The sequence below is a fragment of the Trachypithecus francoisi genome, unplaced genomic scaffold (genome assembly GCF_009764315.1).
Source record: "Trachypithecus francoisi isolate TF-2019V2 unplaced genomic scaffold, Tfra_2.0 Lachesis_group17, whole genome shotgun sequence".
NCBI lineage: Eukaryota > Metazoa > Chordata > Mammalia > Primates > Cercopithecidae > Trachypithecus > Trachypithecus francoisi.
Window position 1 is genome coordinate 19,140,876 of NW_022681462.1, and position 26,121 is coordinate 19,166,996.

Genomic DNA, 26,121 nt, shown 5'->3' on the forward strand with positions numbered 1-26,121 from the left:
CCTTCCTAAGTTCCCTTGCAGACCGCCCTCGGGCTCCCTCCAGTTTCTACTGCCCTTTCTCCCTCTCTGCCAGTAAGTGTTGGGGTAAAAGCTGACTTTACAGGAGATACTATCCATACTGGCAGCCTCAGTAAGTCCCTCGGTTCTTCCCATTCATCAGCTGATAAAGTGACAGTGCAGGGGGATGGAGGCGGATCTGTCTGGGAGGGAATGTGTACGTGAGTGGTGTAACATCTGTGCAGTGTCATTCTGCTGTGCTCTGAGGAGTAACAGGTCTGAAATGCAAACCTTGGAAAATGGACAAGTTGAAGTTTAGAACAATAGTTGGCATGTAAAAAAAACCCAACAAGCCTATTGAATTTATTTTTAAGCCTAATAGAATCTTGAAAAAAAAGCCATTTATTATATCAACATTCCAAACATCAACAGAGAAAATATAATGAACCCCCATGGAGAGCCACTACTGAAATGCAACACAAGATTTTGTCACATTGTTTTATCTATCCCTTTCTTTTTCTTTTATTCCCTTTTATGCTAAGATATATATATATATATATATATTTTTTTTTTTTTTTTTTTTTTTTGAGATGGAGTCTCGCTCTGTCGCCCAGGCTGGAGTGCAGTGGCTGGATCTCAGCTCACTGCAAGCTCCGCCTCCCGGGTTCACGCCATTCTCCTGCCTCAGCCTCCCGAGTAGCTGGGACTACAGGCGCCCGCCACCTCGCCCGGCTAGTTTTTTGTATTTTTTAGTAGAGACGGGGTTTCACCGTGTTAGCCAGGATGGTCTCGATCTCCTGACCTCGTGATCCGCCCGTCTCTGCCTCCCAAAGTGCTGGGATTACAGGCTTGAGCCACCGCGCCCGGCCTATGCTAAGATATTTTAAAGCAAATCCCAGACACATTTTCCCCATGCTTAAGTATGCGTCCTTAAAAAATATGGACATTTTCTTTTCTAACCACATTGTCCTGATCACGCCTAACAAAACTAATCAATAATTCGTTGGTATCATCTATCCTCTATCCATGACCAAATTGTCTCAGTTTTTAATGGAATCTTTTTATCAGGTTGTAGAATAGGAGAAACACATTATGGCTTATTTCCTGGGCCCACCCCACTGCTAGTATTGTTCATTGATCACCTTAACTCTCAGTAGAGTTAAAGTTTAAAATCACAGTTCCCTAAGAGCTGTAGAGGCCCCAGAAACTGACTGGAGTGATGCCTGTTAGGCTGTAAGGGCTTGTGGCCTCCTCAAAGGCCAGTGCTTGATGGTAGTTGCCAGTACTTGAGCATTGTCCTGGAAGGGTCCTTCCTGTGCATTAGTCAGGCCGTGTAATTCATCCATGCTTATGCAATACAAATATTTCAAGCATCCTAACGCACTTATTTATTTATGAATGCCAGTGACCAGTGAACCAAAACCTCTTACCTAAAATAAATGACTAGTTTTGACAATGGAGGGGTCCGTACTTCGATTGCTATTCCTAATTTAACACACCAGCAGGGTGCTGGACAGAGCTTACTGCACTAATTATCCTGCAGTCTTACCTGATGAGAATTGTTCTTCCTTTACACTCATGCCTGGGAAAGCAGGTAGCTTGCATATGCAGTTAAGCAGCTACAGTGTCACCCCAGAGAAATCTGCCCTCTGATTGCCAGATCTCCACTTTGCCTTGTGCTGAGGAAGAGGCAGCTCTGGGGCAGTGTTCAGTAGGAAACATTCATGATTCCGCAAGCTTCTTGTTATTACACGTGGCTTCCTGTTATGCAGAGATAGGCAGAGAGGGCCGGGTAAGGTGTTGCAACTGATGGAGACACGCAGACCCACAAGAGGCAACTGCACTCTAAATTCCTAAGAAACACGAAAGCCACAAAACATGAACACTGGAGGGGTGGCCCTGGAGAGGCATCCTAGGTCAAACAAATTTGCTGGAGTGCAGAAAAACCTTGCAACATTTGTTCCTGGCTCAGGTTTCCAGAGCTGCTGATGAGAAAGAAGAAACAGAAAGCCAGTACTCCTCTCTCTCTCCCTTTCTCTCACTCTCTGTCATTCTCTCTCCTCTCTCCCTCTCTCTTTCTTTCTCTCTTTCTCGTTCTCACTCTCTGTCATTCTCTCTCCCTCTCCCTTTCTCTCTCTCTTTCTCTCTCTCTCTCTCGTTCTCATTCTGTCATTCTCTCTTCCTCTCTCTTTCTCTCTCTCTCACACACACAGAGATAATGTCCCTCTCTCTGTCGCATATTGCTACCAAGACAGCATTTTTTACCTCTTCCTGCAGAAGACATAGCTATCGGTGCCAAGCCCCTTTCCAAAGCAGAATTTTTTCCTCTAGGTTGACATAGTCACTTGTCAAACAATAAAGGGCATTTCTAGAATCCATAGAACATGGGAAAATTAAATCTGCCCAATTCCAGAGTATTGAGGCAGGCATTTAGGGAATGACTTTTAGATATTTCTATGAATTAGGTTATACAAATTTGTCTCAAGGGTGAGTGTCCTGGGAATATCCGGGTAATTTAATTTCAGGGTACAGAGAAGCCTCCTTTGCTGTTATCAGTCTCACATTAAGATGCCTTTTGAAGGGGCAATGCTTTTCATACTAAAGTTAACAATGAAACTCAAAAGAATGATGGGCGCTTTTCGATGGGGGGCCGTTGGCTTTGAAGACAGAAAAGGGATACAGAAAATGAGCCTGAAGTTTCTGAAGTCAAATGTCCTAATTTCCTTCTGGGTGGAAACTGAGGGCCATCATCCCACAGTCTGACAACAGGATAGGTGGGGGGTCTGCATGTATGTGTGTGTGAATGTGGTAGGGGCGTTGCATGTGTGTATGTGTGCAGGGTGTGGGCAGCAATGTATGAATCTGTCTATCATTTTCAGGTGGTAGTGATGCCAGGTCTGCTGTTTCAGAGAGCTCCCCAGCAGGCTCCCTCCTCAGCTGTGGTGTGGGCCTGACTGCCGGCCCACAGTAGCTTAGCTCAGTCTCTCTCCCTCCCATGCTTCGGCCACACTGGGCCTTGCTCAGAATCCCTAGGTCTCTTCACATGAGCTTAGGTAGCAGCTAGTAGGATTACCTAAAATGTCCATTTTCCTGTTGGAGTGTCAGCACAGCCTCAGTGGTGGGCTTGAGGTTTCAGTACCATGTATCTGTCACTGTTTGTTCAAGGTCTGCTGAGCCTTGCAGAGCATACACTGGGGGAAATAGCACAAAATTGTTTGCACAATCTAGAGGCAACATGGGTGGGGCTGAGGCAGCTGCTTCACATGATAGGTTAGGAACAGTGGCTTTGTTCCCAGCTCAGTGAAGGGTGGCATGGTCTCTCCTGTCCACTTCACTTTGGGTTCTTTAACCCTGTGAATTACTAGACATGGATTCCATCTCCAATGTGGATGTCTCTCTTTACCACAAGAATACATGCTCCTTTCTGGGCTGTGGCTTAGGTATGGATCTCGGGCTTTGAAATCAGATTTCTGGTTGTTAACTGGAACGGGTCATTTCACCTCTGTGACCTTTGGTTCCTTGTCTGAAAAATGAGGGTGAAAATATGGTGCTTACCCTAAAGATCATGAGCATTAAATGACACAGCTGTATAAAGTGCTTGCACTGTGACTGGCTCATGGTAAGTACTCAATACATAAGTAACTATTGATATTCATTATTGTTAGATCAGGGATTATATCTTCCATCGGCCACTCTGCTCAAGTAGGTACAGTGAACACATCCAGAAATCCCGCCAATAGGTAAATTGGCCAATATTTCTTGCAAATACAAAATGCCTGCATGGTGGCTCACATTTCGTTTCAAAACATTTATTTTATTAACTCAGCAAATATTTATCAAGATGCTTCAATTGCCAGATGCTTTTCTAGGAGGTGTGGAGTTTTACTAAAAATCCTGAGAAAAACAGCATCCTTTTCTGTCTTGCATCTCAGTTTATCCCCATAGCCTCAAGTTAGAAATGCTTCCCTCTCTGCTGGTTTCCTCTATGCCATCTTTTCTTTGGTTTCTGAATATCTATGCAAATAACTTTTCTGGTCTGAGATTTTCATGTCACTCAAATCTCCTGGCTTTCACTTGCACCTCTTTTCTCCCCCTAATCTCTTTCTTAATTCATAAGCCTTACTTATCAAAACCAAAACTCTTGGGAAGCTTGAAGCTCTCATTCCCCGCTCACATTTTATCATGTCCAGATCTGGTCTCACTCGACTGTTCAAACTGACCTTGTTCTCTGATTTCCTTCCTTGCTTCCATGAATGGGTCTCCCAGATCCATCAGGGCCGTGTCTGATTGATCTCATATCCTCAGGACCCGAAATGGTTCTGGTGCATGTCAAGTCCTCAATCTTGAATGAATGAATGGGGAAAGCTGCCTTACCTGAGCCACTCAAACCCCAAACCTCACAAATATCTTTGTCTCCTGCTCCTCCTTGTTCAGCAGGTGGCTGAATCCTCTCGGTATTAACCTCTCATATTGTTTCCATCCTAATCCAGGCTTCTGACTTTGCACCTGGGATATTGTGCAATGTCCAGCTAATCTCCCTCTATTCAGTCTCTCTCCCTCTTTTCATCCCTCCCTTCCTTAATATTTTATTTCTTTTCTCTCATTTAGAATAAAATTGAGTCCATACCATAATAATAATGTTAATAATAATAGCTTTCATTTAATGTCCATGTTTTGAGAAGCAGGCACTGGCTGGGACCTGTCCACTTATCCTTACTAATCCCTATGGATTTATCACCTCACAAGATACATGTTATTATCACAGTTTAACAGAGGAGGAAACTGGCCCTCAGAGATAGAATATGGCTTACCCAAGGCTGTATATGTAGAAGCCTGTGCACTTCTGCTACTTTCTCCTTCCTTCTCTCTGTTAGGCACTGTGTTAAGTGCAGGATACAAGGATGAGCAAGGCCAAACATCAAGGCAGTACCCCTGTCTTCTTAGAGTGCAAGTGGAGAGGGAAGACAGGGAAAGAAAAAAGTACCAAGCAAGGTGATGAAGGCTACGATGCACATGTATCCCCAGTGACAAGGGTCCAGAGCCAGGGAGCAACTAAGTCTGGCAGGGCCGGGAAGGCTTCTCACAGCAAGTGGGACCTGAAGGGATGCTTGCAGGACAAGTAAGAGTTTTCCAAGAGGTCAAATTGGATGTAGGTGGGGGCGGGTGGGGAGGACATTCCAGCAGAGAGAATAGCATGCTGTCCTGGATAAAGTGCAGGATGGGTATGAAGAAAGAGCAGGAAACGCAGCAGAAAAAGTCACGAAGGACTCCAACTCCATGGTAGTTTAGCCTTCATCTTTTAGGAGGGAGGTGTTGGGGGTCATCAGAGGCTTTCAGGCAGGAAAGTAACATGATTAGAATTTTGTTTTAGAAGGCTCACGTCATAAGCAATGCTGTCTGTGCTGAATATAAGGAACAGGCAGCCTTCTGTGTTGATTGGTTGGCTGGGAGAATGTCACTCAAGTACATCAGAGAGATCAGTGGAGGTAAAGCAGGTTTGGGCGTGTGTGTCAGTGTTAGCAAGAGGAATAGTAGAGGTGAGAAGGGGAAAGGTAGTAAGTTTGATGAGGTGGTAAGCATGATGAATTTGACATTCTCACGGAGATGGGTTAGGAAGCTGGATGGATGGGTCTACAGATCAGAAGAGAGGGCTGGGGGAAGCCATGCAAATTCTACTCCCTTTTCAAATCCATTTAAACATGGTTTCCAAACTAATGCATGGCTCATATCAACATACTGAGAAAATACCTGAAATTGTTTCCCCAGCTCTGAAAGAACTATTCACACCTCGCCCACACATTTACAGCCATCCAAAGTAGAATCTAGACTGAGTCAGAATTGAAAGCAGATTATTTTGAGGGTTCAGTGGCAAAAGATGAAGAAAGGAAGTGATAACGTTTCTCAGCTGACTTCTCTGTTCATACTTCCTTCTTTAATTTTCCCTTGCCCCATCTTGGGGCAAAAAGCAGCTAACTTCTACAGCAGAAACAACATCCCTAGGCATATGGCACGTCTTCTATTTCTCTTCTTTCCTTTCCAGTACTGTCTCTCACCTGCAGACTAAAATTCAACACGAACAGTCCAGTCATATAACTATATTTTATCATGGGCGTCCCTCGCTCAGGAATATGAAATAGCTCCCTACCACCTCTCTAATCAAGGTTGAATGCCTCACTCTGTCACCTAAAGCACTTCTTCTCTGGGCCCTCCAGCTTGATTTCTCTATTTGATAAAATGCTGCCTCACTTTTATGGCCCATTTCCACCCCACGCTTTGTAATGATAGCACTCAGGTTCTGGCAAGTGCTGACCGGCAGAACTGTCTGTGATAATGGAAATATTCTCTATCTGTGTGTCCAGTACTGTAGCCAAAAAACACACAGGCTTACCAAGTACTTAAAACATGGTTAGTATGACAGAGAAACTCAATTTTAACTTAATGTAACCTATTTAATTCACTTAAAGGGACACAGCCACTCATGATTAGTGGCTACTGTACTAGACAGTGCAGTGGTAGGGGCTTTCTCGTCCTCTCTCTACTAGAGTAAGGTGATGTTTCTAACCTCATTGAGGCCCTCATTTCTCACTCGCCCCGGGCTGTTCAGTAAACACTGAACAACTGCCTTCCCACCTTCCCCCCTGCCGCCCTGGTCTGCCTGCAGCCCCCTCTCCAACCCTCAGCCTGCTTCAGACCTCCTTCCTGAAGGGTTGGGAACGTGCACTCGGGGTACAATGACTGGCTCACAAGTGAAGCTTATCATGGTTATTATTTTCATTATGAGAAACAGCTCCATTAATAGTAACAGATCTCTTTGTTTACTTTATCCGGAACAAGTCACACCCACGAAGAAGAGAGACTGTTCAAAGAACCTAACAAGGAAAGTTAATCAAAACCAAGACAAACTCAAGGCCCCCAGACTTTCTTCTCAGCTATATTTTAATCATCTCATGCTAGGCCTGGCTGGTGAGCAACACTGTGGGCTAAGGAGGGAGATGGCTCTGCACACGGGTTGGAAAGTGCCCCTGCTTAATCCCTAGCTCATCTGAGTCCCCAGCTGTCTCCCTACCCCCAGGGTTTGGGCCTAATTCCAGCAGTGCGGAAGTTTATACTGAGCTATCCCCACTCTCTAACTTGTAACAGGTGGCCCATTTCCCATAGTTACATCAAGTATGGTGGGATGTTAACAGGCACTAAAGAAACACTGGTTGGATGTAGAGTGAGTAGTATCATTTATGGATATAAAACATGACCAGGCAGAGCCTTGATCAGATGTAGGCAGACAAGGTGGTTGCCTTTCTGTCACAAGGGCATCAAAGGTTTTCTTGGCCAGGTCTGGGAACATAAGATCCCTGCACTTATTCCTGCCTTTGCCAGGTCATTCTTGCAATGCACACGTGCTCCTAGGAGGGTTTTTTGTTTGTTTGTTTTTTTATAGCTGTTTTTGCCACAACAAAGCATGAAGCATTTCACAAAACTATGAACAAAATATCAGCAACTAATTTCTTCTATGCTGAGTGAATTCTCTCCAATCTGTAGTATCTTTCTTTCTTCTCCTAACCCCTCCCCACTTCTTCAATGCTGTTGGAGACTTCCAGTTTCACCTAACCCCCACTGTGGTCCTAACGATGTCTGTGGGCCTCTGGGGGTGGCCCAAGGGGCCTGAGTCCTTCTAGCCACCATGTGGCACCTCCCTGTTTTCCCCCACTCCTGAGTTGGCTCCATTTGATAGCATCACCCCAGAAGCCAAGTAAAGGTTCCTCATATGCCACTGCTAGAAGGGGGTCCTCCCTCTCATATCTGATGTTGCTTCAGTTGGATGGTCACAAAAGCCACACTGGGATGGACTTCACTGAGACTACTGAGGTGGGGGAGAATGCCTCTGCATCTGCTGGAATAAATCACTCTTTGATTTTCTCCAAAAGTTTTGTGTGTAAACTACCTTTTTCATTTTTGCCTACTGTCTGCCCTCTTTCTAGGACAGATAAGAGTTCTTGCAAGGTACAGTCTCTGACTTACAGAGATACAGAGCTGTATACAGTCCATCAAATTTCCTCCTCTCCATTGTATTCTGCCAACATCTTTCTGTAGTTCCTTTGGGATCATTTCCACAGCCTTAGAGCAAGTGATTAATTACAGATAGAAGGCCTTGAAGATAGCAAGTAACTGAGGATCAAGATCTCAGATAAAGTTCTTAACTGGGCTGCTAAGACACCCTGATATAAAGCAAATCCTTTGTAAGCAAGCTACCAAATTGTCATCAAAATATCAAATTACCTTTTCTACATCTGAGTATAAGCACTCTTGTGATGATGTCTGTCCAATGGGAAGCTGAATCAAATACGTCTTGCAACCTGGGATACAACCTAGTATGACCTCACCAGGTCGTTGGTGGGAGGTAAGAAGTGACTGCCAGATGGAACCAGGTATAAGGGTATATTATGGGAACTCAGACCCCTTGTGAAGGTCAAGGGAGCCCAGTTACAGTGAAGTCCTCTTCGGACAGCAATACTGGACAGAAGGGTGAAATGTGGAAATAGGGTGATAATACAACTGGAGATAGCTACGGAAAGACTCTGTAATATCATATAAAACTCTGGTGTTTGAAAGTATGCCATGACTATAAAGACTGAGAATCACAGGCACAGAAGGAGCTAGAAATAATGGAATCAGAAAGAATGAAATTCCGTCCTTTGCAGCAACATGGATGGAGCTGGAGGCTATTTATCCTAACTAACTCAGAAACAGAAAATCAAATATCCCATGTTCTTATTTATAAGTGGGAGCTAAACAATAGGTATACATGGACATAAAGTTGGGAATAATAGGCACTGAGGACTCCAAAAATGGGGAAGGCAGGAGGGAGGTGAGGATTGAAAAATTACCTGTTGGTTACAATATTTGGGCGATGGGTACACTAGAAACCCAATCCCCACCATTATGCAATGGACTCATGTAACAAACCAGCATATGTACCCCTTGAATATATTTTTGAAAATCAAGGAGGAGGTGTTGGCAATTTAATGCATTAAAGATAGGAAAGAAGAAAGAGAGGAAGCTTGATGATGGAATGACATTTTCAAGTGAAGAGGGAAGTTGAAGAAGCTCTCAGTGATGACCCCCATCCTTTTAGTAGGAAGTAAAGTCATCTGTTGATAAAAATAGTAAGAGTAGCATATACTTACCTTTGACCAGGGACTGTGCTAAGTGGTTTGCATATGTTTGTTTAATCTCTACAACAATTCCACAAACTAGGAAGTATTATTATCCTAATTTAGCAAGTGAGGAAGCCGAGGCTCAGAGATGCATAATTTATCCACTGTCAAAAAGTCAGGAAAGGTAGAACTACTCTCCAATCAGGTGAAATGAAATGGGGTGAGAGTAGAGTTGATGGCTTAGTTTAGCTGTGTCGTGAGTGGTCCAGGGACGGATAAAACCTGAAAAAGGGGGTTGGAAGATGGAGTCTTCCTCCAGCAACACTTGGCAGAAGGAGAGGGGTGCAGACACTGGGTATTAGCAAGTGTGGAGGGCAGCACAGTCCAAGGAAACAAGGGCATCGTTGAACTGGCTGGGAAAGAAGGAAGGTGGGGCTCAGAAGGAAGTGTTGAATGAGGACCAGGATGATTGATGGAGCGCTGCCTAGGGAAGGAAAGGAGAGAGTGGCCCTGGGTGGAAGTTACCATGGAGACAAGATGTGGAGGTACAGGCTGGACTTAATCAAATGACAGGCAGACTTCCTGTGTGAAAATAAAAGCCAATTATACCATGCAGCAGGTTCAAGGGGCTCTGGCTTCAAATCCTGCTTCTGAGTTCTATTGGCAGTGACAACCTAACTGTAAAGGTAATGGGAAGGCAGCAGCAGCGAGCTCCTTGTACAGCATAAAGGGCTGGGATACTCTCCATGGACAGGGGACAGAATGGCACTGGGCAGGAGAATTCAGAAGGTGCCAGTTCCCTGCAGGCTGGCCCTGTGGCCGGGGGCTGGGGTTTGAGTGGGGTCCGCTGGAGGAGGCCTGCTTTCGACAGCGAGGTCGGAGCTAGCACAGCTTGTGGCGTGTGGCCCCTCCTCTAGCCGGCCGCTGTGGAAGAGTGCCCAGGCAGCTTCCGGCGGCCTCTGCAGCTGCGTGGGACTCACCCCGAGCCTTCAGAGTGAGGCATTATTTTCTCCTCTCTCTTGTCAGATACTGACTCCCACGCAGGAAAAAGGAAGCACCTTTTGTCAGATGCTGTGGCCACTTCCTCTTCAGAAGGCTCCAGCCAACCTTTCGCTTTGCAGAATGACGGGGCCCGCCGCGGTGCCGGACTGCCTGTGCACCAGGCCACTGGCCGCCGCCTGGGTTTTGTTCTTGGCCTGGCCCTGACCGGGAGCTGGCCCCTCGGCTGCTTCTCTGGCTCGGGGGGGACTTTCTCTGGCTCCGATCTGGACCCCTGAACTGGACCTGGCTGTCGTGCCCCCCTCGCTTCTCAGCCCCTCTGGGGTTCCTCCCTCCTCTCCGCCCACTCTTTGCTGACTGCCCCATGTCCCTCAGTCAGTCGGCCTGTCTGTTCCTCTCTATAGCTCGGTCAAGGAGTGTGATGACTGGCGAGCAGATGGCGGCCTTCCATCCATCGTCCACCCCCAACCCGCTGGAGAGGCCCATCAAGATGGGCTGGCTGAAGAAGCAGAGGTCCATCGTGAAGAACTGGCAGCAGAGGTACTTTGTGCTGAGGGCGCAGCAGCTCTACTACTACAAGGATGAAGAGGACACGAAGCCCCAGGTACCAGCCAGGCTGTTTGTCCCGTTCATAAGGCATGGAGGAGGCGGGCCTGGAGTCCGCTGGGATTGCGTTTAAACTCACAGGGGCCTACTCAATAGGACCAGACACACCCATTGGAAAGGAAATTGCTTTTTCCTTTACACCATTTTCTAGATACATAAACTGAGTTGCAAAGATGACAGAGTGGTCCTCTAGGAAGCCCCAGGATGGGCATTGTGGAGTTTCCTACACATGGCTCTAAGTCAAGACCGGCAACAGGGCGGTGATGGTGGTGACACTCAGTCAAGGGTTCAGAGAGAGTGGATTTGGGTTCAGGAAAACTGATTGTGGGACTCACTGATTTGTTTGTTCAGTAAGTATTTACTGAGCATTTATTATATGCCAGACACTGTTCTAGGTACTTGAAATAAACTATGAGCAAAACAGATAAAAATCTCTACCATATGCAACTTAGAATATGGAGGAAAAGACATATAAGCATAACAAATAAGGAAAGTATGTAATTTGTTAGGAAAAATATTAGTTCTATGAGAAAAAAATAGGATGAGCTAGCAGGTGTCAATAGTTAAGGGAAGATGTAATTTTTAAAAGAATGGTCAAATGACCTCATGAAGCGGGTGACACTGGGATCAAAACTAAAGAGGAGAGGGAATACGCTGGGTAGATCTCTGGGGGAAAGAGTGTTCCAGGCAGAGAGAGAACAGCTGGTGCTAAGGCCCCAAAGGGAGTGTGTCTGGCCTGGATGGGGAATTGCAAGGAGGGCACTGTGGTGGGAGCAGAACTAGCAGGTAGGAATCAAAGGGGATGAGATCTGAGAAGCAAGAGGGCAGTCAGGGGTCAGGGGCACAGACTGCTGGGGCACTGCCAGCCACGGTAAGGACCTGAGCATTCACACTGAGGGGCCACAGGGAGGCATTGCAGGGCTCTGAGCAAAGAGTGACAGTTTTTGGTTTAAATTGTAAAAAGACAGCTCTAGCTACTGTGCTCAAAAATAGAGAAGGGGAAGACTCAAGTTATCTAGGTAAGGGGTTTTGATGTTTAGGGGCTCAGTGGGAGTTGTGGGCTGGAGGAAAATGGTCAGCTTCTGGATATACTTTGAAAGTAGAGCAAACAGGATTTCCTGATGCAGTGGATAAGGCTGTGAGAATGGGCTTTAATCCTAAATCTTGGGCCTAGGTCTCTCGGCCAACCTCATTGCTTTTTTGGCCATTGTGGTGTGCGAGAATAAAAGAGGATGCTCTGAACAATTACCCCAGGACCCCAGGTGCAAACTGGATGTCTCAGGGCATCCACCACAGTTGGTCACCCACCTAGAACTCATGTCTGTGGAGATGGAAGTATGGGTTTGGCCAGAAGGAGCTTATTCGGGAAGACCGACTCTAGAACCTTCTGGAGTCAGAACAAAATCCCGAGAAAGATGAGGACAAGAAATGTGTAGATATTGGGGGTGGATGGGACCAAAGTGAAAAGGTCATTTTGGAAGAGAATAGTTTTCTTTAAGGGCAGGCTTGAGAATCCATTACACATCAGCAGGACTCGGTTAACCAGTTCCTCCACTTAAGGGCTATGAATTCTGAGTGTCTGTCACTGCAGAGGCCAGAGGAGGATCACAGGGATCCCACCACAGACTGGGCTCTTGCCTAGTGTTCTGTCCATGGTAACCAGCCTTCCTTCTCTTTATAAACACCCCAGACCTTATTAAAGCCAAGCAATTCCAGGCTAAGATGGCAGTTGATGTCTTAAGACGATGGAGGAAGTCTTCCTATCTGCAGAGTGTAAGGGAGATGGCAATAAGGTGTGGCCACCCCAAATCAATGAAAGGGGCAGCTGAGTGTGTTTCCATGAAGTGTAGAGGGTGAGACGCACTTTATATCAAAGGATGTGTTGTTTTCCTGGCTCCACCACTGTTTGGCCCTGTAATTATTTAATTTTTCTGAACCCCTCTTTATTCTTTTATAAAATCAGACAATACTACCTGGCCTGCATTTGTCACAGGATCAAATGATATAAAGCAAGTGTGAAAAACTGTTTTGTAAAAACATAAACTGATGTCAAAGGGCAAAATAAATATCTGAAGGTTCTTGCTTCTCCTCTTCTGGGAGGAAGAAACCCAAAGCCTTCTCAGGACTAAATTAGCCTGAGATAATTAGGTAACACTTCTAGGATGACAAGGATAATTTATTTTGAGGAGATCTATTGATGTAATACATCAGATCAATAGGTCAAGTAAGCAAAACCACACAACCCTTCAATAGATGGCTGAAAAATGCATTGATAAAATCCAACACTGATTTCAGATATGAATAATAGAAAAATAAAACCTTTAGGAATAAAATAATAATTTCTTAGAAAGAATAGTGTATTTTACTGTGTGTTGATATGTATAGTTTGATTACAAAGGCTTTAAAAATTATTCACAATCCCGTCAGTAAGAAATAGCCACCTACATCCCCTCTACTTTCAACCTTCCCTATGCGTATGTATTTAGGAACTCATCTATTGTAAATGCAAAATTAGTATAATAAATATTATTTAATGAAAAAATTAAAAATACTTCATGAATATTGGCCCCAACACTAAATATGACTCTAGAATATTCTTAGTTATATCAAAACAATCTATTATATGAATGTTCTATAATTTATTTAATCAATTTTCCACTGTTAGGAATTTGGGCTGATGTCTATACTATTATCACAAGCAATAATTAAATAGATTCCCCACAGCATTGTTTATATTAGTGATATGACAACAATGCCCAGTGGTAGAGGCTAACTTATATTAGGCTACATTTACATGTCTATACAATAAAATACAATTCAGACATTGATGCTCCTAATTAATACTTTTTGATATAGAAAGATGTCCATAATATTGTCTTTGAAAAACACTTTACAACAGAAGGTGATGTGTATACTAATCCCATTCTTGGAAAAAATATCATGAATCTGTATTTATAGAAAAAGGTCTAGAAAGACATACACAGAAGTATTAACCATGGTTATCTCTGAATACTGGGGTTACACATACAATTTTAAATGTTTCTTTAAAAATATTTTTATAAGTTAAGTATAATAGTTGTAAATTTAAAAAGAATGCACACAAACATCCTATCCCCCAAGATACCAAAAAACAGAAACATCACAATAATCTTGGAACCATCAGGCGTAAGGGCCCTCACTTACACTGATGATGTGTGGGTCGGTTGGTACAACCTTTCAAAAAAGTTATTTGGCCAGATTTACTAAACACAAAAAATTGTCATACCCTTAGACACAGTGATTCTGGGTCTATGAAGTTCCAAAAGAAATAATAAGAATATTAAATGCTATTTATAATGAGAAACATTGGACCTAGTGTCCGACAAAGGAGAATGTAAATAAATTATGGAACTGTGTATGATAGACTTTCCTGTATGTGCTTTTGAGGAATCCTGTGGCCCTATAGAAGGCAGTCTGTGCATTTTTTCTTTGAGTTCTCAGAAAGATCCTGTCCGGTTTTAACAGTATAAGGCTGTGTAAGTCCATCAACCAGCTTTATATAAACCATTCTAGAAAGTTCTTTGTCAGGGAAATTGTTTCGAACAGAATCTCAGCTTATTGCCCTCAAGTTTCTGTTACAGTGATGGTCTCAGACAATCCTAGTAGTAGAGTAGACCCGTGGTCCCATTGTCTCATCTGCCTGTTTTCCGAGGCATCGCCACAAGTGGTTGTCTATCAGCGGCATGCCGGTAAATAGTTAACAATGGGCCCTCTGATGGGAGAGTTGATTGAAGTGCAACATTTGCTAATTTCTGTGCAGCAGATGCTCCCATCATGACTGATGCAAGCTACCAACGTGATATCACTGAACTCAGAGTTGAGAAGAGACATACTATAGAACCACATTGTATAGGATTTCCACCACGCAGATAGAATAGATGGAAGTAACCACAACGGCAGAAATGATAGCAAAATATAGTAAAGAATCAGAAAGTTGTAAAATTTAAGTATCTTCACCTTTTTAGTAGAAAATATCTCATTGTAAGCTTATAGAATTTAAATTTTAGTAATAGCTGTATTTAACTGGCTTAAAGTGTAACAGTTAAGTTCTCATGAGCCAATATAAACATTTTGAAAAATGCTTTAACAAGGAGTTGGGCTAAAATGTAGTTCTACCTGAATTTATAATAGATTTAAATGTTATAGCTAGAGAATTCTAGATATTCTGGCACCTCACTGCCATAGCTGTCTCCATTGCTTTACTGCTGAAGGACTTGTGGTCTCCTGCATAAACCTTTCCATCCTTCCATCTTTATACAGAGTCCACCCCAGTCAACTTGCTAAGTACATGAAAGTGGCTCTGGGCAACTTGGGCCCTTCCCTTCCTCGAACAGTTCTTCCTTCCCCATCAGTGTCCCCATCCTCACCCCTACTGGTGTCTCTTCCTCTTACTTGCCTTCCTCTTGCCATTTATGAAGTTCAAGGCTCTCATGCTGAGTGGGAGGAATTAGTCATTTACACCTTGGTGTGAACGTGTTTAACTCTGATTGTTACTTCTCTCAGCAAGTGGGACTTGTAAGTGAAGCCTTATTTGTAATTCTGGAATCACACTGACTGAGGCTGGAATCATAGATTTCACATTATGTAGCTTTTGTGATCCTGGGTCAGCTAATTAACTTCGTTGAGCTTTACTTCTTCCTTTCTCTAATGGGGGAGAATAACAGTCCTTCCCTCCTAGACTTCTTATGAAGATTAGATGTGCTGATATATTCAGGGCAATTAGCAGGGAGTTAGACACTTTGGGACTGCTCAATACATGGCATGTATATTTTTAGTATTTTATTGTTACCATTTCTGATGAAATGATTTTGGGTACCAAATGACAGTTTAGAGAGGTACTTAGGGGAGGCAGACACCTCTGCGATTGTCTTTTCCTTCTCTCCTTACCAGACAGTGCTCTGTCCTATCTAAAAGCAACAAGGCCTTTTATTCTGGCGCCATAACTCATCCAAAGTAGCTCAGCAGCACAACCTCAGGGTCATTTTTTCTGAAGGCATTGATGTGATTTATTAAAGATGGTGAGGACCATGTAGGTGGAGGTTATTTTTAAATAATAAAATTAGAGGAATGTAGAGGAATTGCAGAATTCCATTTTCTAGACTGATTTGCTTTTTCTTCTCCTCCTTTCCCTTCCCCCTTCTCCCCTTCCTTGTCTTTCATCCTCATTCTCCTCCCATTTGTTCTTTCTTCTCTTCCTTCTCCTGCCCTTTCTGTTCCTTTCCCTCCTCCTCGTCTTCCTTTTTGTCTTGTTCTCTCTCAGTCTTAGGCATTTTTATTTCTAGATCCTCAAGAAACATTTATTCTCTTAGGCTCCTGAGTGGATCTTACTTCTGAGATTTCCTTAAGACTCTTTTGCCTTTATAGTGTTCTCTGCCACCAATCGTCTCCATCCATACTTTGTTTTGAAATAAAGACATGTGTGTTTACTCAACTCAGAACCAGCCCTGCTACCTTCAACAGCCAGTGAGGTATAAATCTTGAATAACTAGATCCAGTGCACATTAACTATGTCACTTTGTGCAGTCATTTAGACGTTCAAAGTGTCAGTTTCCTCATCTGCAAAGTGGCAGTGATAAATCTTGCTGTGCTCTGGATATGGAGCTGTTGTGGGGGTCTAATGAATTATCTCAAGTGGGCCAGGCGCAGTGGCTCACGCCTGTAATCCTAGAACTTTGGGAGGCTGAGGTGGGTGGATCACGAGGTCAGGAGATTGAGACCATCCTGGCTAACACTGTGAAACCCCGTCTCCACTAAAAAAAATATAAAAAATAGCCAGACATGGTGGCAGGCGCCTGTAGTGCCAGATACTCGAAAGACTGAGACAGGAGAATCACTTGAACCAGGAGGCAGAGGTTGCAGTGAGCTGAGATCATGCCACTGCACTCCAGCCTGGGCAACAGAGCGAGACTCCATCTCAAAAAAAAAAAAAAAAATTATCCCAGGTGAAATGCACTGTAAGTGATAAAGCACCATGCACACACATGGTGGAAGTGGCTTGTTTTTCTGATAATATATCCGTGTATAAGAGGTCACAAATCCTATTAAACCCTCAGTCACCCTTCATAGATCTGAGCTTGGTGGTGGGACCATTTCCCACCACCTCAGCTTTGATGGTGAAGAGCGCTAGCTTTCGACTGACTTCTGAGATCAACTACTATTCTGGCACTTAATAGCTCTATGACTTTGGGTAGATTACAGAAGCTTTCTGATCTCTTTTCCTCACCTATAAAATGTGCATAATGATACTTTGCTTGGAGGCCTGCTGGAAGGACTAAATGAATAATACATTCGAGGTGGTTAGTGAAGATGCAGGCACCTGCTACTCAATACCCCATCCCCTCAAATGGTGACCTGAGTGGTTCAGTCCTCCCTGAACCCCTCTGGCAGCCTGGCAGGCAGTATGGTCTCCCCAGCCTCAGCATTGCCTTCACAAAGACCAAGTGTCTCGTTTGACCATGCAGTTGGGTCCTTGGAAAAGTGGGAAGAGGCAAATATTGGTGATGGAACTCTCTTAGCTTATTCTTATATCAGAACCTTGTCTTTCTCTGGGCATCTGGTTTGCTCTGGAATAGCTGTCCTTTAATTTGCCTGAGGCCTGAGCAGCAGAAGGGGCCCCATTAAAACTGGGAAGCTAGCTTCCCATGTCCCTACCCTCCTACTCTCCTCCCCATCCCATCATTATCCTACCTGTTCTCCAACTCAATTTTAGTTTATAGGTGTTACATTGCTGTTTATCCTTAAGGCCTGACTTTTCATCTTTCAGGGCTGCATGCATCTACCAGGAAGTACAATCAAGGAGATCGCCACAAACCCAGAAGAAGCTGGGAAGTTTGTCTTTGAAATCATTCCAGGTAGGCCACAACAGGTAGGACAGAGGTGCAGTGCAGAAGTAAAATTCCCATTTTACTTCTGCATTCTAGAAGTCAAAGCTATATTTGGAGACTCATTCAACTAACTAACCAACCAGCCTATTGAGAGCCCACAGTGGTTCTGTATACAGTTAATGAAGCTATTGCAGTTTATTAACTAGTATCAAGTGCTTGAACAATGCCCATGAAATAAGTAAGTGAGCATTTTGTTCAACTCTGTAAGCATTTCATGAATGTATGCTAGGAGCTAGGTACTGTACAAGGCACTGAGCCACTGACATGAAAAGTGCACCTTCTCTACTCACTAAAATGATCTCAGTCTAGAAGGTGAGTAGGTCATTAAATTTAACAGTTAAAATGTAAGTGACACCATGTGAAATTGCCATTTCGAAGGGTCAAAAATTATAAAAAGTCAGCAGCCTCAGATGGTTCCACCCGTTGCATCTCACCATTGCACACATGATTGGCACATTGGAGGGTGTCTCTTTCAAATCAAGAGTTTCCTTCCTCGAATGCATTTGGAACAAGGGGAGTTTGGGTCATGCTCCTGAATCTGCCATGCTGAGATGCTTCCACCCTTCTTCCTGTCTCTTGCTCCTATGGTAGCCCTAGCCCTGCCAGGGGCTCCGGGACTAGAGGTTAATCTGACTGTGTAGCCCTGCTGCTACTGTTATACTGACCACAGCAGGGGAGGCCACGCGGCCCCTGAGTGCCTCTTTTCTTCCCCCTCTCCTTCCCACTCACACAAGGTGACTGTGTGCTTAAGAAAGTTGATGGAGAAGGCAGCATAGCATAGAGGTTAGAAGTGTCCAGTCTGGAGCCAGCCTGCCCTGACCCTGGCACTTACTATTTGTGTAAGAGGTTACTTAATTTCTCCTTGCCTCTGACTTTTTGTCTATAAAATGGGGACAATAATGATGATAGTGAGTATTAAATAAGGAAATCAATATGAAGCATTTGATACAGTGCATGTCATATCAGTGTTTGATATTTGGGAATAATCTAGAGATAATTTTAATGCAGAAAAAAAATCCTAAGCTTGACTATGACCATTTACAGAATACAAACAAAAAAAATTTTAAGTTCCTAGATGGTCCCCTCGTGGACACTGTCTTGCTTGTTTTTTTTGTTTTGTTTTGTTTTTGTTTTTGTTTTTTTGAAGTGGGGACAGAGTCTTGCTCTGTTGCCCTGGCTGGAGGGCAGTGGTGCGATTTGGGCTCACTGCAGCCTCTGCCTCCCCAGTTCAAACAATTCTCCTGCCTCAGCCTCCCAAGTAGCTGGAACTAGAGGTGCATGCCATTATGCCCAGTTAATTTTTGTGTTTTTAGTAAAGACAGGGTTTCACATGTTGGCCAGGCTGCTCTCAAACTCCTGACCTCAGGCAATCCACCTGCTTCAGCCTCCTGAAGTGCTGGGATTACAGATGTGAGACACTGTTCCCATCCTCCCTTGCTTTTTAATCTGAAGGTCTATCTTCCTCTCTTTCTCTTCAGAGGAAAAGCAGGAAAGCCTGCTTTTTCAGTCTGTCCTCACTAGGAATATCTCTCTCCCTTTCCACAAAGGTTATTCTGTTCTTAGGATGCCTCTCCCAGTGCAATTCATGGGACACAACCATCCATGGTAACATGTGTGTCCTAAAGCCTGGGTTTTCAATCTAGAGTAACCCTACTGAGAGATCCAGCTGAAGATTCACTGTGGGCTTTGCACCAAAAATACCTACTCTTTAAATTGCTATACCAGTGCAGGAGGAAGATTTGTTCTCTCATTATCATTCATGTTTGCAACAGTCTCCTGGCCTGCTAGAGGAATTCTCAGATTCTTTTTCTCTCTCTTTTTTTTTTTTTTAAACAGAGTATTGCTCTGTTGCCCAGGCCGGAGTGCAGTGGTGCAATCTTGGCTCACTGCAAGCTCCGCCTCCCGGGTTCACGCCATTCTCCTGCCTCAGCCTCCCCAGCAGCTGGGACTACAGGCGCACACTGCCACGCCCGGATAAGTTTTTGTATTTTTAGTAGATACGGGGTTTTGCCATGTTAGCCAGGATGGTCTCCAACTCCTGACCTTGTGATCCGTCTGCCTCAGCCTCCCAGAGTGTTGGGATGATAGGCGTGAGCCACCGCACCCAGCCTCTCTCTCTCTCTTACACACACACACACCCCACACACATCTCATAAGGACAAATAATTCTAAAGTAATAATAAGATAGGAAACCATTTTCATAAAGATACCATCGGCCCGGCGCGGTGGCTCAAGCCTGTAATCCCAGCACTTTGGGAGGCCGAGATGGGCGGATCACGAGGTCAGGAGATCGAGACCATCCTGGCTAATACGGTGAAACCCCGTCTCTACTAAAAAAATACAAAAAACTAGCTGGGCGCGGTGGCGGGCACCTGTAGTCCCAGCTACTCTGGAGGCTGAGGCAGGAGAATGGCGGGAACCCGGGAGGCGGAGCTTGCAGTGAGCTGAGATCCGGCCACTGCATTCCAGCCTGGGCGACAGAGCGAGACTTCGTCTCAAAAAAAAAAAAAAAAAAAAAAGATACCATCATCTTCCAAGGTTCCGCCCAACACTAAAGTGAGACATCCTTCATGTTATAACAGAGAATTTTTAGTTCCTCTTTTTATCATCCTCTTTTGCAAGATGATTCTCCGCAGCTAATGCTGGTATAAGAAATGGGCTTCCTAGATAGGATCCTCTCTCTGTGATCACCAGTTTTATTTGCACAAACACCACACAGAAACTTTTAATTGTAGTCATGCTAGTCTTTTTTTTTTTTTTTTTAATTGGGGGCAGGCAACAATTTAGGGTAGGCTTCCCTCTCGCTACTGACCTTTCATAGAATAACTCTCTATTCTCCTCCCACCCCAGGGAATCACCAGGGATAAGAGGTTATTCCTTCTGTTGCATATGTTATCTCATTTACTTCTCATACCACTTTATGATCTGTTGTCACTCATTTATACAACAAATTCATTGAGCATCTCCTATGAGCCAAGTACTATTGCAGGACTGGGAATGTGGCAAAGAACTAAGCAGCCTGCATGCACCTTATGTGGGAAGAGACTAGCAGCGAACCAAATATATGGGCAAATTATGTAGTTTTTCTGATAGGATAACAATTATGGGGAAAATTAAACCAAAGAGAGAGAAGGTGCTGGCTGAGATGGTTGACTGGTTATTGTGAACAGAGCCGGCAGAGTTTGTGTCATTAAGAAGGTAACCTTTGGGCACAGATCTGAAGGCAATGAGGGAGTCAGCTAAGAGCACAGCTGGAGGAAGAGCATTCCAGGAAGTGGAAATTGCCAGTGCAAAGTCTCTGAGCCTATTTCATATGTTCAAGGAAGGTTAAGGAGACCAGTGTGGTTAGAGTGAAGTGATGGCAGGAGACAAAAATAGGACATTTGCTCAGGGGTGGGCACAGACAGATTTCATAGACACTTGTAGGCAATGTGAGAACTTTAGCTTTTCTGCTAGAAGGATGGGAAGCCACTGGAACGTTTTGAGCAGAGGTGTGACATGACATAACTCATGTTTTAAAATTCTTTTGAATTGAAAATAAAAGTAAGTAGTAGAGGCAAGGGCAGAGCAAGGAGATCAGTGAGGAGGCTTTTGCAAGAATCCAAGTCAGAGATAGCAATGATGAAGGGGCTGTGAAGTAAGCAATTTCTGATCACATTTTGAAGGTAGGGAGGGCTTCATTTGCTAATTAATTGGATGTGGGAAAAAGAAATCAACATTGACTCCAAAGTTTTGGCCTAAACAGTGGAAAATATGGATTTGCTGAGATTTGTGCAGGTAGCAAGTTTTTTCAGGGTATGGGGGTAAGGGCATCAGTTTTGGACATATTAAATAATATCTCCATTGTACCAGTAAGAAACTATTGCTCACAACAATTAAGCTACTGCAGTGATGGAGGTAAGAACAAGATATTAAGGGATAATAGAATAAGGACTCCCCACTCAACTTGGAGTAGGGGGAAGAAAGGTCCCTAAAAAAGGTAACATTTGAGTTGGGTTTTAAAGAATGGACAGGAGTTCCTTCGGCAGATTAAGAAAAGAAGAGATGTCCGTTTCCAACAAGAGAAACAGCCCAATGGGTAACACATATTGAACAATCTGTGTTTAAGTCAGATAAATTGTGCCTGAGGTCAGAGTTGCTGTTCATGAGCTTTGTATTAATGTCAGTCAATTCCTCTTAATGAAAGTCTGTCCTGGCACCCCAATTATGCCCAAATACAACAGAAACCTTTCAAACCCCCTTTGGTTCTTGTCTCTTGGACCTATCTTAATATCATCAAGCCTCACGTTATTTCACCCTTTGGTACAACCTGATTCTCAGTCATCCTGTCATCAGGTCATCAGCTCTCCTAACCAGAAGAATTAGTCCATGGAAGTCCTCTTCATTCAGGAACATCTTGAGACCTGGGTGTTTCCCAGTGAGGTTGCTCATGACAGAACAAAAGGACCTCCCAGGACTCAGGGTAAACTGAGAAGGCATGTTTTAACAGCATAGTAGACTGGAGTCGAGGCATGGTGGAGAGAGAAGGGGAAAAGACACCAGATAAATTTTGTCCAAGGTCAAATTTAGAAGCAATATGGGCCAGTAGAATCTTTCGTGGGAGTAAGGAGACTGACAGACTTGCCCTGCATTTGGCAGCAACTCACTGGATACTGATGGACTGGTGCTTTTGCATCCCTGGGATTCAGTTCTATTATCTATAAAATGGAAATAATACTAACTCCTTATTCTATTTCAAAGGGATATTGCAATTCCTAGAGGGTCTTTTCATTCTTCCCTGAGTATTTTTAACTTACCATTTTACTTCTGAAAACACCCAATTCTCAGGATACTCTCAATGCCCAGGGCCTTGAGATGGACTGAGCCTTCCAGTCAGAAAGCTGATGACCCAATGACAAGATGGATTCAGAATCAGGTTATCCCAAAGGGTGAAAGAAGGTGAGGCTCAGTGATGTTAAGATAGGTCCAAGAGACCAGAACCAAAGGGGATTTGAAAGTCTTTTCCTGCCCTGCAGGGAAATACAGGTTTAGGCACAACTACTCAGCTAGAACAAGCTTTCTGAGGGAGATGGCCTGCCATTGTGAGAAGAAAGGGTTGATGCTTACAAAGGCACTTTGAAATTTAATAGTATCCCATTATTGAAAGGGATCACTATTATTTTCTTGTCCCCACTAAGGCCTTTTTATTTTAACCAACTAAAGAAAATCCCAACTTTGAGGATTTCCATTTGCAAGCAGGTCCATGGATGAAGTTAGAGTTCAAGTCTCTGATCTGACTAACTAACTTCATGGTCTAAGACCTGTATTTGATACTCTTCTTTTCCCTCTCTTGCTTCTTTCTCCCTAGTTTTCACTTTCCCACATTCTTTCCCTTCATCTCCTTCTCCCTGCTCTCTGTTGCCTTCCATTTCTCCCACCTTTTTTGTCCATTTGAGAACGCCAACCAAGGAAACACTACACCTATCTATAATCTTAGGTTTGAAGTGAAAATGGTAAAGAAAGTTCTAACAAGTTTCATGTATCCATTAACTGAGTATTGAGAACCTACATTTGCAAGGTCTTGTGTGGTCAGGAGAGCAGAAATATGAACACCAAGCACGAATTTTGTGAAAAAAGCACACGTGTACTCACTGTCACTCCCACCTGAGATTGTCATCTCCTACCCTACCCCCGCAACTGAGCTCAAGGCTAGCTTAGGAAAGTATCCATGACTGGCGTGATGATCTAAAGTCTTCTAACTTTTATGGGCTGAATTGTCTCCTCCATGCTGAAACTGCACCACGAACTTCCTCTTCCTTTTGGCAGGAAATGACTTCTCTCCTCTTAATGAAAGCAGCTCTCAGCCCCAGCTACGCCAATTGCAAACCATTGTGTTCAATGATTTGTCTATAGAGTTAGAGCTTCAGCAAAAACAGTTTAAGAGTGCCCGGATATCCAGATCCACTGAGGATAATTAGACAACGCATTTATGTTGTTTGGCTGGTAGTGATTCACTGAACCAAGAAATCAATTTTGGTCTTGTTCCCTTCCCTTCCCCTTGCTCTCATACCCTTATCACTCTAAGACCTTCACAAGTGCTACTTCTTCCTCCAGCCTCATGGGACCAGAATCGCATGGGACAGGACTCCTATGTCCTCATGGCCAGCTCCCAGGCAGAGATGGAGGAGTGGGTTAAATTCCTCAGGAGAGTTGCTGGCACACCCTGTGGAGGTAAGGACCCCTGCAGGCTTTCCTGGGCAAGTGCCTATGACATCTCAGGAAGTAGGAAGTAGCTCCAGATGTGATAGCTCCTTGAGCAGTGCTCAAGGGAGACAATCAGAAAACAGTTATCTGCATGCCCATGGCCAAGTCCTCTGTCAAATGTGGAGGAAAAGTGGGCTCAGAGCTTCTAGCTTCCCACCCCCTGCGCCACCCAGGTCATCTCAAAGAGCTATCTCCAAATTAACTGGATGGAAGGCAAGTCTTTTGCACTGAGTAAATGTGTATGATATCTGGAGGTAGTCCTTTCTCCTCTCTGGATCAAAGTACTCTCATCTGTAAAATGAATGGGTTGAATGAGCTGACCCTGGGTCCCCAGCAGCACTGGCTCACGCAGCACCACGAGTCGGCCTGGTTCTGGGAACTGATGGCAAGAGCTCTGCTGAAAGTGTAAGTTAGGCTGCGTAAGTCAGAGCAGGAAAACAAAGCTGCTGTCCAAAAGAAGGATGATCAGACTGAGGAAAGGTTCAGGAATTGTGTCTGGAGTCTTGCAGGTGTACAGTAAATTCAGCATTCAACACTTTTCTGGGTTTCACAACTCAAGAATTAGAGCTCTCTGGGAATCCTGGTGATGTTTCCACATTTGAGGAGGGTCCTGACTAAAGAAAACAGATGCAAAAACCTTCTGAAATTAACAAACATATAAATCTAGTATGTTTCCCTCCTTTTACAAAAATATGAAAAAAACTGACAGTTCTCAAGTTAACATTTTCCTTCAACTTTTTAGGAGCATGCCTACTTGTGTCAACTCCAGATAACCTTAAATATATAATTATGTATTGACTGTGTGGCCTGTTATTTTGGAAATCATTTAGGGAGGCTTTCATAGTTTGAATATTAAATATTTATTTCATTGGCCAACAGCTTCTTTCAGAAATTTCAAGAATACCATAATAATTTTGTGGAGAGTAAAGAAAAAATACTCCACCAGAGGCATTTTTGTGTTTTGTTTTCATCTGCTCTTTACATCTACACACTTTTTTCAGAATGATACACTTAAAATTTATATGCAACTTAGTACCTTTGATTTTATGGCTTAATCATTTTCCCCAAGTTGCTATGGAATCTTAATTGATACATTTCAGAGTTTATTTGGTTACAAATAGAAATTGTGTCCAATGATGTTAAACAACCAAGAGAGATTTGCTGGTTAGACACATTAGCTTCTCAAAGAAACCAAGAGCAGGAACTGCCAAGAGGTTTTATAAGGGTCTGGGACCAAGAAAGGGGACATTAGCATTGATTTTACCCTGTCTGTTTCTCTGGGAGCACATGACCTGCAGGTACGTAATTAGCCAACATGCTGGAAAATCTTAGCTGTGACCATCCTTATTGAGCTGGATTATGAGATTGTGAGCCACCCTTTTCTGTTTTCTCCAGTCCAGTGTTTTAAGCTATCTGCATAGACAAGGGTAGTGGATGTTGCCTAATCATGCACCTGCTCTCTGAGTCAAAATGGTATCCGTGTACTTTCACTAGGTTCTGTGACTACTGTGATGCTTGACTGAGCCTTGCCATAGTGAACTGCTGTACTCTGTCATGATACACATGGGGATTTCACCCTCACCACACCCCAAGACCACCACCTGAGGAGCAAGTCAAGCATAAGTCCTGTAGGCGGTGGAAAGTCCAGAGAAGGGGAAATCAGAGTGCAACACCACTTACTTTTCAAAGAACAGTGTTGCCGCTGATACAGCATCTCAGATTATTATTATTATTATTATTGTTTTTGAGATGGAGTCTCATTCTGTCTCCCAGACTGGAGTGCAGTGGCACGATCTCGGCTCACTGCAACCTCCCCGCCTCCCGGGTTTGAGCGATTCTCCTACCTCAGCCTTCTGAGCTGCTGGGATTACAGACATGTGCCACCACACTCAGCTAATTTTTGTATATTTAGTAAAGATGGGGTTTCACCTTGTTTCGGCCAGGCTGGCCTCGAACTCCCGACCTTAGGCAATCCACCCGCCTCGGCTTCCCAAAGTGCTGGGATTATAGGCATGAGCCGCTGTGCCCAGCCGTGTTTAAAGTTACTAACCAAAATCATAGATCCCAGAACGTGAGGGCATTTTTAAGACAGTATAGAGTCTCATTTGAGGCCACTGGGGAAATCAGAAATGTGTTCTTACTATTTGTAAATTAGGGATGTTGGTCTTAAAGGGACAAATGACCTGTCCCATGGGTCTGCT

The 26,121-nt window shown here is 43.9% G+C and overlaps 1 protein-coding gene and 1 long non-coding RNA gene across 6 annotated transcripts in view; one reads left to right on the forward strand and one right to left on the reverse strand.

The window, feature by feature from the left end:
- Nucleotides 1-1,817, reverse strand: part of LOC117099778 — a 30,750-nt gene extending 28,933 nt beyond the window's left edge. Inside the window, exon 1 of the long non-coding RNA XR_004443997.1 lies at nt 1,547-1,817. This is a non-coding gene — a long non-coding RNA (uncharacterized LOC117099778). The remainder of the gene's footprint in view (nt 1-1,546) is intronic.
- Nucleotides 1-26,121, forward strand: part of ARHGAP25 (Rho GTPase activating protein 25) — a 91,684-nt gene that overhangs the window by 29,677 nt on the left and 35,886 nt on the right. For 2 of the 5 annotated variants that reach the window (XM_033239286.1, XM_033239287.1), the window contains exons 2-4: nt 10,553-10,752; nt 17,557-17,644; nt 23,771-23,887. In XM_033239286.1, the coding sequence (XP_033095177.1) occupies nt 10,553-10,752; nt 17,557-17,644; nt 23,771-23,887 (405 nt within the window). Of the gene's footprint in view, nt 1-10,552; nt 10,753-17,556; nt 17,645-20,217; nt 22,140-22,531; nt 22,616-23,770; nt 23,888-26,121 lie in introns of those variants that run through there. The other 3 variants (XM_033239288.1, XM_033239289.1, XM_033239290.1) reach the window with 3 other exon arrangements.